Consider the following 16,683-nt stretch of genomic DNA (forward strand, 5'->3'; position numbering starts at 1 on the left):
TGACTAAGTCCTCGAGTCGGCCATTTCAGTTTGTTACATGAAACCTGTTGGGCTTTTCCTACATTGTTAGTCTTAAAAACTGAGTTCACCCACCCCGAAAGGAGAATATCAGGCCAGAGAGTCAGGAGAGCATCTTGGAATAAGTCTTCAGTGTTTGCAGGAGCCCAGGGACAAGATAATTGGTGCTTTTCAAAAGGATACACCGGGTATGTGAGGTAGGCTTGCCCATTGCTTGCCTTATCACAGAGACTTGTAACATAAAGGAGTCATTAGGATTTGTGGACGCCAAAAGCACTTACTTGTGGGTTCCCCAAATGACAGAATCCCCGCTGGCAGCATATTACACTTTATATCCGATGTATACATGTATTTGTAGAGTAATCTGAAGCATACATTCAGATTAGGGCAGCGCAGTATCAGTACATTGAATAAGCCCATGGCTGATTGTCTCACTTCCTTGATCTGTGAAGTGTGCCCCAATTGCAATCAATGGAACAGACTCAGATGGGGGCAGTGACTTCAGTAGCTGTTTCCAAACAGAGACATAAAAGTTTGAGTCCCTCTGTTGTCCACGGTACACCAGCATGCTGGGATGCAGGCGTATGGCCTTTGGCTTCCATTGGGGGATGGGGAATCCTTACTCCCGACCCTAGCCATCCTCCTCCTTAAGGTGGCTAAAGTCAGGGTACACAGGAAGAAATCAGAGGACATGAAGAGGGAGAGGGTGGCCCCCCATCAGTACACAAGACATGTTTCCACTTGCTTTTGAACGGCGTAGCCAGGCTGTTGATAACTTTGCTTTCACACGTTAGCTTTCACTTCTACATGAAGGCCAGACGGATGCCAGAACTTTTAAAAAGCCTATATCATCATCTCATTTCCCAGTTTCTCTCTCCTCTAGCTTGTCTCTCTCTCTCACTTCCTTTTTCCTGATTGTTGTTCCATACACCCAGCCGCTGAAGTTAATACTTGTGGCTGGGATGTTTGTATCCAGAGCATCCTGGGAAGCTACCTCAGTCTTGGGACAGCTCTCCCCAGAGTAAAACAGAGGCAAACTTACGTACACGGTTCTCAGAGACCTGCCAGAAAGGTTGACTGGGACCACGATCCTTTGAAAATAATGTCTGCGTTGTTCCCTCTGGCACTAAGAGTGTGGGCTGCCGCCTCCATGGTCACTGTTGACGTAGGGTATAGGGAATGGTTGGTGGGAAGTTTAAAATCCCACAGTGCTCTCTCCTGCTGCAAGACAGCTGCTTTTTCATTCGCTCAGCCTTCCGTTTGGGTTATAAGTTTTATTTTGTGTTTGTGTTGTAAGTTTTGAGAAGGTCCCAGAGTTCTGCAGAAGTTGATTCTGGTGGATTCTGCCAGCATGTTACTTGCTGGAGGGACAGAGCCTCGGGGTTTTCTATTCTACCATTATGGTAGTCCTTCCCAACTCTTTGCCTCCTTTGATTCTAAATGGCATTGCTATTTTGTAAACAACTGTGAAAGGAGGGGGGAAAAAAACTGTGAAATGATGATGGGCCCACTGATTGTACCACATACGAAAAGTACACAGTGTGTTTAGACATGAGCAATGTAGGATGGAAAACTGTATTCTTATGCACTGCATAGTTCCCCTTCCTTCATTACAGTTGATTTAGCCCCTTCCATGGCCCTTTTTAAAATTTCTTTTTCCCCCTCTTCATTCTTTCTAGTTTGTGAGTGGCACAATGGATGAATCTAGAATTTGCAGGCTAGGGGTGAAAGCAGATAGGTTGTGTGACTCTCAATCGAACGATACTCTTCAGCACCAAGACTCAAATTTTGCTCGCGCAAGTAGCAGGCATTCCTTGCAAGAGGATGAAGACAGTAACTGTGTAAGAAAGAACAGGAATTTGGTGAACCCAGTGTACTGCACGCAAGAGTCAAGAATGGAGCCTCCTGGGCCAGATGGTGGAAGAGATCCTTCTGATGATCAGCAAGATTCACAGTGCAACAGGAACAAAGGAAAAACCTTAGGTAATAATTTCTGCTCAGTGCTTGGACATTTTCACATGCTACTCATTTTACCTAGCCTTTCTGCAGCACAGGTAATGACAGAACATAGTCTGTTTTAAGTCTGTCTTAAGATGTGGTTAGGTGCAAACACACCTCTGTGTTCTTGGAACAGGTTGGCAGTTATAATCAGGATGAGAATATGACAAGGTAGGAAGCCTGGTCATAGGAATCACATTATTTCTCTGCAAATAATCAAGAATTGTTTTTTGGGGGAAAAAGTTTGTGGCCTTTGGGCAGCAGTGCTGTTGTTTTGCCCTGTATTTAACCCTTTAAATGAATGGAGTGGAGTGGAGTGGAGTGGAGTGGAGTGGAGTGGAGTGGAGTGGAGTGGAGTGGAAATCTGACCAATAATTACTGCGAGAACTCTGTATGTGCTCAGTTTATTTAAAAGACTATTCACTAAAATTTGGAAACGGTGTATGTTTTCTGTGGCGTAGAAGGCAGGCTCACAAGAATGCTTTTCAGGGTGTGCTTTCTCCCTCCTGCTCTGTTAGTTTGACAGGTTAGGGCTTAGAATGTGGTATGTTACATTTGAGGAATAAAATCTAAAACGCCTACTTGGCCTTACGGGTTGCTTCTCAATTTTTAAAATTCCTACTGTATGTAACGTTTACGTGGTTTGATTTGCATGAGTTCTGTACCTGCCTATAACTTGGAATTGTTAAAAATCCGCTTTTGAGCACCCTGTAGGACTTTAACATTACAGGAATATGAGAAGGATTTAAAATTCCTCGCCAACAAGACAGGTGTCTTCAGAACCCATCACTCCACCAATGTGTGTAAATTATAGCTTCAGGTTAAAATTGTTAAATAGTTTTAAATGGTTACAGTTTAAAACCTTCATAAAATTAGAGTTGACATGGACTGTTACTTCTTACACATTCGGTAATTGTATTCCCTCTGTATTTGTCCTTGAACAGACTGAGAAATGGTTTCACTACGGAAATTGTGTGTGCTATCATAGCAGAGTATTTTTTGAAGTCAGCCTGTTCCTCCTCCTCTTTCCCATGCATAGTTGTTTGTAAAATATTAAGGTTATCTAACTTAATTTAAGTTATTAAATTTAAGACAACTATTAAAGTTGTCTTCAGATTTTTAAAATGAAACGTCCTACATACAAGAGGGAACAATTCAGAAAATAAAAAGGTACCTACCCGCAGGGTACAGAAGGAAGCGTATCACTTAGTTTGAAGCACCCTTTGCTTGCCCCCACTTACCTCAGCTACCGCTTCTCCCTGGCACATTCTTCTCTGTTAAAAAAATTTTTTTTTTTTTATGTTTATTTATTTTTGACAGAGAGAGAGAGAGAGAGACAGAGCATGAGCAGGGGAGGGGCAGAGAGAGAGGGAGACACAGAATCCCAAGCAGGCTCCAGGCTCTGAGCTGTCAGCACAGAGCCCGACGCGGGGCTCGAACTCACGGACCGCGAGATCATGACCTGAGCCGAAGGCAGACGCTCAACCGACTGAGCCACCCAGTCGCCCCATCCCTGGCACAGTTATTAAAGTATCCTTGTAAAACTCCCCAAGGAAAGAGCTATTTTTTTTTTTCCACTTCTTTTTCTTGGCCCTAATCTTGATTAGCACCCAGAGTATCCTTGGTAAATCACCAGGAAACAGTCATAAGTCACATTGGTCACTGGAAAAAGTGTGTGTCCCTGTGGATTATGTGCGCTTTAGGTAGTCTTAAACTTCCTTGAATACTTGTACTTGGCTAGCAGAAAGCTTTTGAAGACATTCCTACCCTTTGTAAAATGTCTTAATCTGGAACCAGTGGCTAAGTTAGAGTATTTATTTTTTTTAAAAATTTTTTTTTTTCAACGTTTTTTTATTTATTTTTGGGACAGAGAGAGACAGAGCATGAACGGGGGAGGGGCAGAGAGAGAGGGAGACACAGAATTGGAAACAGGCTCCAGGCTCCGAGCCATCAGCCCAGAGCCTGACGCGGGGCTCGAACTCACGGACCGCGAGATCGTGACCTGGCTGAAGTCGGACGCTTAACCGACTGCGCCACCCAGGCGCCCCTAAGTTAGAGTATTTACACTTTCATTCAGTGGTGTTCTTACAGTGTCAGTGCCAAATAGCTGACCACTAGCAGTGTTAGTTATTAAGTGAAGCGATGTGGGGCAGGGAGGAGGCTGACCCCTTCTAATTAAGAATTTGAAAATAGTTTCACTGATTTACTGGTGAGCCTGTATCTAATGTCCCCTTAAATCATAATCTGGATAGCTGAACATAATTTTTATGTAGAATTGACAGATTGGATTAATTTTATCCTTCTGGTACTTTTTTTTTCTCCATTCCTTTTGGACCATCAGGAAAAGAAGTGTTACTATTGATGCAAGCCTTAAACACTCTTTCAACTCCAGAGGAGAAGCTGGCAGCTCTCTGTAAGACATATGCTGATCTTGTGAGTATTAAGGGTGCAAAGCCCGTATAAAATATAATGAAAGGTGCGTGTGCCTGATAAGCTTATGAGATGTGATTTTGAATGGTTTTAAATGTAAAGTTGTTTTTCATTACAAAATTGAGGGTAAGAATCTAATTCCTTGAGACTTAGGTTGATTGTATGGCCTCATTTTATGGTATGCTTAGATATACAGCATTTTAGTAGTCTCTGGGATGTGGAATAGCTTTCCTAAAACTCAGGCAGCTCTGGCATTCCTAGGTCAGCATTTCCATCATACGTTTAGATGCCTGACAGTTGGGAGGATATGATTTTCTATATGTAGATTAAGAAAGTGTAGACCTGAAACACGGTTAGATTCAAAAGTGTTTAACCATTTGACTGAAGTTGAGTGTTGTGAAGTAGTGTAGTAAAACAGTACTATTTCTCGGGAAAATATTTCCTTAGCATCCACTATATGCCAGGCACTGTATTTTTATTTTTATTTATTTTTTTAATTTTCTATTTTTATTGCATCTTCCAAAGAAACTGACTTGTATAAAGAGTTTGTTCTGGTCTGTGGCCCATGTTATTTCAAGTAGCATTCACCTTGGGTATATGGAAACATTCTCAACAAGGAAACTCTGCCATCAGTTTAAAAGTGAAGAATGCAGGGGGTGGGGGGAGGGGCGGCGGTGCACCTGGGTGGCTCAGTCGGTTGGGCCTCTGACTTCGGCTCAGGTCATGATCTCACGGTTCGTGGGTTCGAGCCCCGCGTCGGGCTCTGTGCTGACAGCTCAGAGCCTGGAGTCTGCCTCGGGTTCTATGTCTCCCCCTCTCTCTGTCCCTCCCAGGCTCGTGCTCTGTCTCTGTCTCTGTCTGTTTCTCAATAATACATACATGTTAAAAAAAAAAAGTTAAAAAAAAGTGAAGAATGGGATAGGACATTTTGAAGAATCGTGGCAGGAATGTTTTAGAATTGTTGGTTCCAAGGTAAATGCGGAAATTCTCGTGGGTTGTGAAGTGTCTGTGTGAATTACCAGTGATGACTTTTGTCCATTCACATCTGTTTGAAAGCATCCGCTCTGTAGCATACACGTTACTCTTTTCTGAATTACTGACTCTAAGTATAGAGCTGGAACAATTGTACTTACTACCGCTCCAAGTGGCACAAGTATACCCCACTTAGCAATCTGGCACCTTCTGAAAATTGTGGAGAAGCAGGAATGGCCTAGAGCGTCTCTGAATGGCCTACACACGGTCCAGATGCAAAGATGGCAGCAATCAGAGTTGTTGGGGATTGCCACGTCAGGAAAGGCAAGAGCTACACATCTGCTCTGGGAAACAGCCAGATGGAAGCTTCTGCTTCTGGTCCTACAGAACTGCATATATTTGCGTATTTTAAAATGTGTTACCTGGGGCTGTACTCCAATTAGTACAGATCTCAATGCTCACTGAGATCCGCCTACATTGGGACCCCAACAGGTCTTGGCACACTGAACATGTGTGTTTATGAAGGGCAAAATAGGCCATTGACAATCCTGAAGGTTTGAGAGACAACCAAGACCTAGGGCATTGCTGAACTCCGCGGTTCCTCTTACTCAAGGCATCCCCTCAAAACTGGGAGGGGTGACTGCCTCAACTGTTGCATAGAAACAGACACAGGGAGTCTGGAAAAATGAAGAAAGAGTGGAGTGTGTTCCAGCAGAAACACCAAGATACAACCTCGGGAAAACAAACAAACAAACAAACAAAGCCTTAATGAAACAGAATAGGTAATTTCTCTGTTAAGTGTCCCAAGTGGTGGTCATGAAGGTGCTCACCAAACCTGAGAGAAGAATGGATGAGAACAGTGAGCGCTTTAACAAAGAGATCGAAAACACAAAAGAAAAGAAAAAAGAAAAAAGCCAAAGAGAAGTGGTCGAGCAGTGGAATGCAATTAACTGAACTGAAAAATACACCAGAGAGTTTCAACAGCAGACCAAGTGAGGTAGAAGAAAGGGTCGGTAAACTTTTTGGCAAAAGCAGTGGAGCTCACCATCAGAGAGCAAAGAGAAAATGGGAAAAAAGTGAAGATAGCTAAAGGGACTTACGGGACAACATCAAGTGGAGAACCAAGTGAGAAAGAGGAAGAAAATTTACTTAAAAAAATAGCTGAAAACCCCCCTAACCCGGGGAAGGAAACAGACCTTGAGATCCAGGAAGCACAGACCTTGAGATTCAGGAAGCACAGTTGCAAATATTATGAACCCAAAGACATCCACACTGAGACACACTGTACTTAAAACGTTAAAAGTTGAAGACAAAGATTCTTGTAAAGCAGCAAGGGAACAAAACCAAAACCAAAACCAAACCAACCCAATTTACATACAAGGGAACCCTGTTAGCCTATCAGCAGGTATTTCAGCAGAAACTCTGCAGGCCAGAGTCAGTGACATGATATACTCAAAGTTCTGAAAGGAAACAAACAAAACACTTGTGACTAACTAAGAATACCCACCAGGCTAACGCTGTTATTCAGAAGTGAAGGAGAGGTAAAGGATATCCTGGAGATGTGAAATCTAAAACTGTAAAAGGAAGTCCTTCAAACTGAAAAGAAAGGACACCAATCAGCAACACAACGTGGAAGTATAAATCATACTGCTCACGGTGAAAGGCTATAAAGGCAGGGGCTTCATCACTTTAAACCTCGTTTGAAAGTTAAAAGGGAAAAGTGGTAAAACTAGCCATAACTACTACAATAATCACGGAGAGAACACACACGATAGAAGGTGTTTTTTTGAATGTGCCATAACATCCCGAAACATGAGCAAAGAATTAAAATGTAGAGCTTTAGAATGCATCCTAACTTAAGTTGTTACAACACAAAATAGACACACACACACACACACACACACACACACACACACACACACGATGTTATGCGGGAGCCTCTTGGTAATCACAAGACAAAAATCTGTGGTAGATAACCAAAAGACGTTGAGAAAGGAATGTAAGCATACCACTTAAGAAACTCATCAAACCCCAGAGAGCTGGACAAGAGGAAAAGAAACAGAGTAAGTACAAAACAGCCGGCAGCGAGTACAGACCTATCCATAACTACTCCAAGTGTAAAAGGACTAAATTGTTTAATCAAAAAAACATAGTGATTGAATGGACTTGGAAAACAACAGTCATCTATATGCGGCCTGTGAGAGAATGACTTAAGATGGAAGGATGCACACAGACCACAAGTGAAGGTATGGGAAAAGACATCCCATGCTTATGAAAACCAAAACAAAGCTGGGGTACCTATGGTCACATCAGACAAAATAACCTGACAAATAAAAACTGTGTAAGAACAAAGAAGGGCATATCATAATGAAAAATCCGTCAGTCCAGCAGAGGACCTAACATGTTTATGTATCTATGCACCCAACATAGGAGCGCCCACATAGAGAACACAAACATTAACAGACCTAAAGGGAGAAATAGATAAGTATACAATGACAGTAGGGGCTTTCATACCCTATTTACATCGATGGACCAATCATCCAGACAGAAAATCAGTAAGGGAATATTGACCTTAAACAGCACAATAAAACAAGCAGACTTAAAAGCTATATACAGAACATTGCATCCCAAAGCAACAGAACACACCTTCTTTCAAGAGCTCAAGGAACTTTCTCCAGAATAGATCCCATTAGGCCACAGCCTTGCCAATATTTGTTGTTTTCTGTTTGTTTAATAAGAGCCATCGTAATGGTTGTGAGATGGTGTCTTACTCGGTGGTTTTGTTTGCTTTCTGTAAGGATTAGTGATAGTGTGCATCTCTTAATGTGCTTATTGGCGATGTGTTGGTCAGCTCTGGAGACATGTCTATTCAGGTCTTTTGCCCATCTTTAAATTGGGTTGTTATTTTGTTCTTGTGCTTTAGGAACTGCCTATAAGTTGTGGGTGTTAATATCTTATGATACGTAATTTCACCATACTTTCTTCTGTTCTGTCACTTGCCTTTTCACTCCCTTAATGGTATTCTCTGATGCACAACATATTCAATTTTCATGAAGTCAAGCTATTTTTTTTCCCTTTCTGTGCTTTTGGCGTCAGTCCAAGAATCCCTGTCAAATACAATGGCATGAAGCATTTCCCCAAGTTTTCTTCTTCTTTTTTTTTTTTTTTTAATTTTTTTTGAACGTTTTTAATTTATTTTTGGGACAGAGAGAGACAGAGCATGAACGGGGGAGGGGCAGAGAGAGAGGGAGACACAGAATCGGAAACAGGCTCCAGGCTCCGAGCCATCAGCCCAGAGCCTGACGCGGGGCTCGAACTCACGGACCGCGAGATCGTGACCTGGCTGAAGTCGGACGCTTAACCGACTGCGCCTCCCAGGCGCCCCTCCCCAAGTTTTCTTCTAAGACATGTACAGGTTTAGGTCTGACATGTAAATCGGGATCCATTTTTTTCCCCCCAAGAGACATTTGGGATATAGGTTTTAAGATTTTTCCAAATACTTGCCTCGGTTTTCTCTTTCTTCTCTTTGCTTTGCTTGGCTTGGCTTTGCTTTTCTTCTCTTTTCTCTTCTTTTTTTTTCTGTTCTTCTTTCATTTTTTTCTTTTCTCTCTCTCTCCCCTCCCTCTCTCCCTCCCTCCCTCTCTCCCTCCCTCCCTCCCTCCCTCCCTCCCTCCCTTCCTTTCTTCCCTCCCTCCCTGGGCTCTTTCCCTAGATAGGCAGTTGTTGAGAGTGCTGCTGCTATAAACATTTGGGTGCATCTGCGCCTTCGAAACAGCATTTTTCAGGGTAATGCTGGCCTCATGGAATGAATTTGGAAGTTTTCCTTCCGTTCCTACTTTTTGGAACAGCTTTGAAAGAAGAGGTATTAACTCTTCTTTAACTGTTTGGTAGAATTCCTCTGGGAAGCCATCCGGCCCTGGAATGTTTTTGTTGTGAGAGTTTTGACTACGATTCAGTTTCCTTACTGGTTATGGGTCTGTCCAAATTGTCTATATCTTCGGTTTCAGTTTTGGTAGTTTACATGTTTCTAGGAGTCTGTCCGTTTTTCCAGATTGCCCAATTTGTTGGCATATCACTGCTCATAATATTCTCTTATCATTGTTTGTATTTGTGAAGTACTGATGGTCATCTCTCTTATTTTATTCCTGATTTTATTTTTTGAGTCCTTTCCTTTTTATTTTTTATTTTTGTCTAGGGTTTATTAGTTTTGTTAGTTCTTTGAGAGAACCAGCTCCTAGTTTCGTTGATCTGTTCTACTGGTCCGTTGATCAGTCGATATCATTGATTTCTGCTCTACTCTGTATCATTTGCCTTCTTCTTCTGGTTTTGGGCTTTATTCACCGTTCTTTTTTCCAGCGCCTTCGGGGCCAAGTTTTGATTGTGTGTTTGGGGACTTTCTTGCTTCTCGAGATACGGCTGATTTGCAAACCTCTTAGGTCTGCCTTTGCTGCCTCCCAAAGGCTTTGGACTGCCGTGTTTTCATTTTCATTGGCTTCCCTGTATTTCTTTATCGTTTCGTAAATTTCTTGGTTAACCCATTTATTCTTTAGTAGGATATTCTTTAACCTCCATCTTTCTGAGGGCTGTCCAACTTGTTTCTTGTGGTTGATTACAAGTTTCATAGCCTTGTGGTCTGAAAGTATGGATGGTATGAGCTCAATCTTTTTTGCACATGTTGAGGGCTGACTTGAGACCCAGTATGTGATCTATTCTGGAGAATGTTCCAGGTGCACTCAAGAAGAATGTGTATTCTTCTGCTTTAGGATGAAATGTTCTGAATATATCTGCTGAGTCCATCTGGTCCAGCCTGTCATTCAAAGCCATTGTATCCTTGCTGATTTTGTGTTTAGATGATCTGTCCATTGTTGTAGTGGGGTATTTAAGTCCCCTACAGTCATGGTATTAGTATCCGTGATTTTCTTTGTTTGTTCTTAATTGGCTTACATGTTTGAGTGGTCCCACTTGGAGACGTAACTATTTACGATTGCTGGGTCTTCTTGATGGATAGACCCCTTAATTATTTGGTCTGCTTAGTTTGTCTGATACAGGTGTGGCCACTCCAGCATTCTGTTGATGTCCAGTAGTACGATAGGTGGTTCTCTATCCCCTCATTGTCAATCTTCAAGTGTCTTTAGTCTAAAATGAGAGTTGTGTAGGCAGCATTTGGATGGACCTTGTTTTGAAATCCGTTCTGATGCCCTGGGTCTTTTGATTGGAGCATTGGGTCCATTTGCCTTTAGAGTGGTTACCTTTACCTTTTGATTGGAGCATTGGGTCCATTACCTTTAGACATGAATTTAGTGCCATTGTGGAGGTGGTCTTTTTGGTGAAATTCTCTTGCCCTTTCTAGGTTTTGGTTGCTTTTGATCTGTTTTGTGGTTTGTTTGTTTGTTTGTTTGTTTGTTTTCTTTTACATTCTGTTCTGTTCCGTTTTGTTTCTTTCTACACTCACAGAGTCCTCCTAGAGACTCCTTGCAGGGCCCGTTTAGTGGCCACAGATTCCTTTAGTTTTGGCTTGTCCGGAATACTCTATCCCTCCTTCCATTCTGAGTGACAGCAGTTCTGGATAAAGCATTCTTGGTTGCGTGATTTTTCTGATTCAGCACGGTGAATGTATCCTGCCTCTCCTTTATAGCTGGCCAAGTTCCTGTGGACAGATATGCTGTAAGCCTGGCCTGCTTCCTCGTGTAGGTGAAGAACTGTTTTTGTCATGGCTGTTTCCATAATTCTTTCCTTGTCTGTGTGTTTTGTGAATTTGACTATGATATGCCTTGGAGTTGGTTATTTTGCATTGAATCTAATGGGAGTTCTCTGTGCTCCTTGACTTTGATGTCTGTGTCCTTCCCCGGATTAGGAAGGTTGTCTGCTACAATTTGCTCACATAAACCTTCTGCCCCTTGTTTTCTCTATTCCTCCTCTTGAACTTCTAGGATGTGAATGTCCTTCCTCTTTAACAAGTGGTTGAGTCACCTAAGTCTTGTATCGTGATCTTTTGCTTTTGTTTCCTACCTCTTTTGCTGCTCCATTATTTTCCATAGTCTTACGGTCTATATCACTGAATTGCTGCTCTGCTTTCTCCATCCTTGCCGTCATGACAGCCATTCCTGATTGCATCTCGGTATAGGATTTTCCATTTTGGCCTGATTAGCTTTTAGTTCTTTTATCTCTGCAGAAAGTGTTCCTCTGGTGTCTTCTGTGCTGTTTGCAACCCCAGCTAGTAGTCTTACAAATTGTGGCTTTGAATTCTAGTTCAGACATCTTACATGTATCTGTGTTGATTACGTCTTAGGTGTCATTTCTTCTCGTTTCATTTTGGGTGAATTCCTCCATCTTGTCATGTTGGAGGGAGAAATAAATTAATAACTTAAAGAGTTAAAAGTAAAATATTAAAAACAAAACAAAAATATCATTTAAAGGAAGCTAGATCCTAGGTATGCATCTGTCTGCATGTTAAGAGATGCTTGATAGAAAAGGGACTAAAGAGAAAGGAAAAAGAGCTAAAAAAATGAACACATTAAAAAGAATTTAAATAGTAAAGTCGAATAAAACCGTTAAAGAAAACAAAACAAATTTTTTAAACTTGAAAAAATTAAAAAAAAAATTGTTCCTTCTGTGTGCAAGAAAAAGGAACCAACATAACAAAAGAGAACAGAACACATCAGAAAAACAGAAGCAAAGAGAATGAACAGATGAAGAAGCGTAAGGAATGAAATCCGAGTGGGGTTGCCTCCACTTTTCCCTAGAACTGAAATTTTGCAGTACGCTATAGTCCACAGACTTGACCGGTGGAGGGATTTGTTCTGGTCTTCTGGGAGATGTGTCTGGAGGACACAGGTTGGTCAGGCTCGGGGCGGGGGTGGACTTTGTTTTCCGCTGGGTGGCGCTGCTTAGCTCAGTAGCGTTGATGAGTGTGTGTGGGAGGGGACGCACGCTAGAGAAGAAAATGACTTCACTCAGCTCTCCAGTCTCTGGAATGGGAATTTTGTACCCTCACGTGAGGAAGCACCCCTCCTTTGTCTCAGGCCTCTGTCCACTCCCTGCATCCACACTGTCTGTGTCCAGGCTGTCTGCCGGCCAGGCAGCACTTCCCTCCAGAGTTGTATCTCCGATGGGACTGTGTCTCAGAACCCCAGGCTTCAGAGATTCCCCCGGATTGGACACACGCCAGTTATCTGGGAGCAGTGGACAGGTGACGACTTGTCCCAGAATACAGTGGTGTGCCAGCACACCCTCAAAGGTTCGGATCACAGCACGCAGCTGGGGCCAGGTTTCCCCGCACTCTGGCGTCTTTGTCTCAATACCAGCAAATGAGGCAGCTCTCCTGGGCCTGTGGGGTCTTTTCCCGTGGGGAGGCCATATGGCCTCTACCAGATTCTCTCCACGCAGGGAAATTGCTTCTCCCCATGTGGCACGTGGACCCCGCAGGCCACGCTGCCTGCTCCTGGGAGATTCTCCCTACTTTGTCACCAGAGCACCACCAGGTACTGAGCTCTGAAACTTCAGACTCGTGCTCCACTGTTAACACAATCCTGTGCTGTTGAAATGCTCTCCTTTCCCCCCATCAGTGGTGATAGGGAACAGATTTGTTGTCCAGTCCTCTTTGAGTGTTTTCACCCTTTTCTCTCTCCCTCTCTCCAGCTACTTTCAGGGAGAGTTCTTTTCTTGCACGCTCCCGATGTCCCACACTCTCCCCCTTTTCTCTTTCCCTCTCTGCTCTCTCTCTGCCAGAATGGCTCCCTGCCCTCCATGGCTTTTCTCTACCCCGGTTTACTTCTTTGCACCACAGACCTGCCAAGTTCTGAGGCTCAAGGTATGCAGATTGTTTCATTAATCCTCAGACCAATTTTCCCAGGTGTTTACAATGGTTTGATGCTGATCTGTCTGCATTTCAGGGATGAGACAAACTCAGGGTCTCCATGCTGCCCTGCCATCTTAACTCCTCTCTGCCAGAATGCTCTCTTTATCCTTATATTTTGCAAGTTTCCCTATGATATGTCATGGTGTTGACCTGCTTTTGTTGATTCTGAGGGGAGTTCTCTGTGCCTTTTGGACTTGAATGCCTGCTTCCTTCCCCAGTAAATAAGTAGTTGCCAGGCACGGATGAACAGGGTGGGGTGTCAGCGGGTCCTGCCTCCACTGGCAGTGGCAGTACTGCTCTCTGAAGTCCCACCGTGTTGGTGCTGGAGGGGAAATGGCGCCACTGCAACCTCTCCTCCCTCCACTGGGGACTCTCACATCCCCCGCTGTGAGAACAGTGAGGCCCTCACAGAATAGTGAGGCCAGGCAGCACGGGGATCATGACCTGGGCCAAAATCAAAGTTGGTCGCTCCAAGGACTAACTCACCCAGGCACCCCTGTCTTGCTGAGTTTAACACTTTTTCTCTGTCCCTATTGTTTTGTATCTCTAATTACAGTACGTCTTGGTGTTGTCCTACTTTTGTTAATTTTGATGGGAGTTCTGTCGTGGACGCGCTGTCTTTTCCCTATCACTGAATGTGATGTTTTGTTTCCTCAAATAAATGTTCTCTCCTCTTTTTTCTCTCTTCTTCTGGGACTCCTAGTATATGAATGTTATTACATTTGATGGAGTCACTGAGTTCCCTAAATCTATCCCCACAATTCTTCTTTCTCTCTCTCCTCTGTCACCTTCATTATTTTCCATAACTCTATCTTCCGTATCACTTGTTCATCCGTCTGCTTCTTCCGGCCTTGTGGTCCTTCCATCTAGCCTGTTATGAAGCTGTTATTTTATTTTTTCATTTCTGAATGATTGTGTTATAACTGTTTTATCAAGGTGGCCTCCCTGATGTCCTCCTCCCTTCTACTAAAAGTTCTAGAAGAAATTGTTAATGTTTGTTTGTTTATATATTTACTTACTTATTTACTTCTTTATTTGAGAGAGAGAGAGAGAGAGAGAGAGAGAGCGAGCGAGCATGATCAAGGGAGGGGCAGAGAGAGAGGGAGACACAGAGTCCAAAGCAGGCTCCACGCTCCGAGCTGTCAGCACAGAGCCCGACGTCGGGCTGGAACTCACAGAGCACGAGATCATCACGTGAGCCGAAGTTGGACGTTTAACCGACTGAGCCACCCAGGCGCCCCTGATGTCTTCCATTGTTCTCTCAAGTCCAGCCAGTATCCTTATGGTTGTTGCTTTAAATTCTCCACCAGGCATGTTACTTACATCTGCTTGGGTTCGATCTCTGGCTGTGACCTTATCTTGTTGTTTCTTTGGGGATGAATTCCTTCTTCCTGGCACTTTGTCTAGGTCTCTGTCTTCTTCTCTGTGTTAGAAAAGCCTGATATGTTTGCTGTGCCCACAGTGCCCACAGTGCCCACACAGTGAGACTAAAGGCGTTATGAAGAGCCAGTCATATAGTGTGCGGGACTTCATGCTTCAGGGAATGTCTGTGGTGTATGCTTGGTGTGCTCTGCTGCTCTGCTGTGGCTGCTCTATCCCTCAGGCCAGTCATCTGCAGATGCTCTCTTTACCTGCAGTGGACAGTGTTGGGTCCTTGGCCAGAGTGGGGTAAGTTTTTAAGCAGGCATGGTAAAAGAGACCTGATGCTAGTTCCACTAGAACTGAAGTCCTGCACAACTCAATGGTCGGTACACGTGGGGTGTGGGGGATGTGTGCTGGTCTTCTGGGGGAGGCGCCCCCTGCACCGGCTCCTATGCACAGAAGCGGTGCCAGCAGAGTGCAGGGGGGCAGGACTCGGTGTTAGCAGGTCAGGCATCCACTGTGTGGGCACTGTGCTATTTACTGAAGTGGCTTATGGTGGGGGCGGGGGGGCAGAAATGGGACCTAGCCAGGTCCGTTGTTTCTGGAGAGAGGAGTTCATGCTTATGCTCTCAGGGAAGTCCCCCCCAAGAAGAGTGAATAATTTCCCCTCATGTGTCTAGGTGTCTTTCAGATTGCTGCTTTCTGTCTATTCCGCGTTACTTGCCGGCCCAGAGGAGCACAGTGCATTTGGGGTTTACCCCAGCCAGCTCTGCTGACTTCTAAACTTCCAAACTTCAGGGTCCTGGTGTTGGGGAGATGGGCACCGGTCCTCTGGGAAAGGTTCTCGCTGTGCTGCGACAGATGCAGGTTTGGTACAGAAGGGCAGTCACACCAGAGCACAAGGGTGTGGGATTTGGAGCAAGCCTGCTGTGCAGTGTTGTGGTTAGCTGCCCTCAGGATGTGTCTCTGCACCTCCGCTCAGGAGCAGAGGAAATGGTGCCCACCAGCTCCTCTGTCTCCACAGAGGCAATGCCACGCCTCACAGATGTGTTCCAAAACAAACCAGCAGTCTCTCCCTGCCCACTGAGGTGATCCTTAGAACATGCCATCTGCCCAGAAGTTGTTTGCCTGTCTTCTCTCCAGGAGTAGGGCACCGTCCTCAGAACTCCATCCCAGCTATCCTGGGGACCTGTGAAACTCCAGGCTTTGAACCCCACTGTTTACAAAAGCTCACAAAATTCACCCCCTCTCGTTGTGGAGTGAGTGCCTTTGGGGAAATGTTCTTGTGTCTTCCCCTGAGTGTGCCTCTTTCTCACCCTTCTTTGTGACTAGGGTTCTCTGCACTCTGCAGCACCTGCAGTCTGTTTCTCTCCCAAACCATGTCTCTGCACTTCTTACCTTTCTTCGTGTGGCCTCTCGTCTCTCTCTACTTGTGGAGTTTGTTTCTGTCAGTCCTCAGGTCATTTTCGTGGGTACTCAGAATGATTTGATGGTTATCTAGCTGTGTTCGAGGGACAAAGCAAGCCTAGGGTCCTCCTACCACACCTCCGTCTTAGCTCCTCTAGGGTGGGTTTTTTTTTTTTTTTCTTTTCTTTTCTGTTTGAGTGAACTTCCATAACATTGTTGGGGAGGAAGGAATTCCATGTCCCCTTCAAGATCCTTCTAGCTGGACTGTGAATCAAATTGATACGAGGAGAGTAACAGGAAAAAACATCAAATTCAATTTCATATACATGGGGACTCCACACCAACACAAAATTGAAAGACTGGATATATGTGACATACATCATTCTGCACTAAGGAGAAGCAGGTAGGAGTCTGGGCTTTCAAAGGGAAGGTGTGCAAATCACAGGAAAAAAGATAAAGAGTAGATAAAGTGTTTGCAGACAATGGGGCATAGGAATTTTCACAAAAAGGCTTTGCTGAATTCCTCCTTATTTTCCCCTCCTTCAATCCCTGTCTTCCACCCCTCGTTCTTATCATAATGTAGTTATCTGTGCAGATTGCTCCTTCCAGGAGCAGCTCCTCCATCTAAGTTGTCTTGA

At 44.1% G+C, this 16,683-nt stretch overlaps 1 protein-coding gene across 4 annotated transcripts in view; it reads left to right on the forward strand.

Annotated features, from left to right (window-relative positions):
- The window catches only part of LOC131503590 (gamma-taxilin-like), a 49,756-nt gene that overhangs the window by 13,295 nt on the left and 19,778 nt on the right, over nucleotides 1-16,683 (forward strand). For all 4 annotated transcript variants that reach the window (XM_058715055.1, XM_058715052.1, XM_058715053.1 and 1 more), the window contains exons 2-3: nucleotides 1,698-2,001; nucleotides 4,358-4,449. In XM_058715055.1, coding sequence (XP_058571038.1) covers nucleotides 1,713-2,001; nucleotides 4,358-4,449 — 381 coding nt within the window. In that variant the 5' untranslated portion in view covers nucleotides 1,698-1,712. The remainder of the gene's footprint in view (nucleotides 1-1,697; nucleotides 2,002-4,357; nucleotides 4,450-16,683) is intronic.

This window comes from Neofelis nebulosa, assembly GCF_028018385.1.
Source record: "Neofelis nebulosa isolate mNeoNeb1 chromosome Y unlocalized genomic scaffold, mNeoNeb1.pri SUPER_Y_unloc_2, whole genome shotgun sequence".
Taxonomy (NCBI): domain Eukaryota; kingdom Metazoa; phylum Chordata; class Mammalia; order Carnivora; family Felidae; genus Neofelis; species Neofelis nebulosa.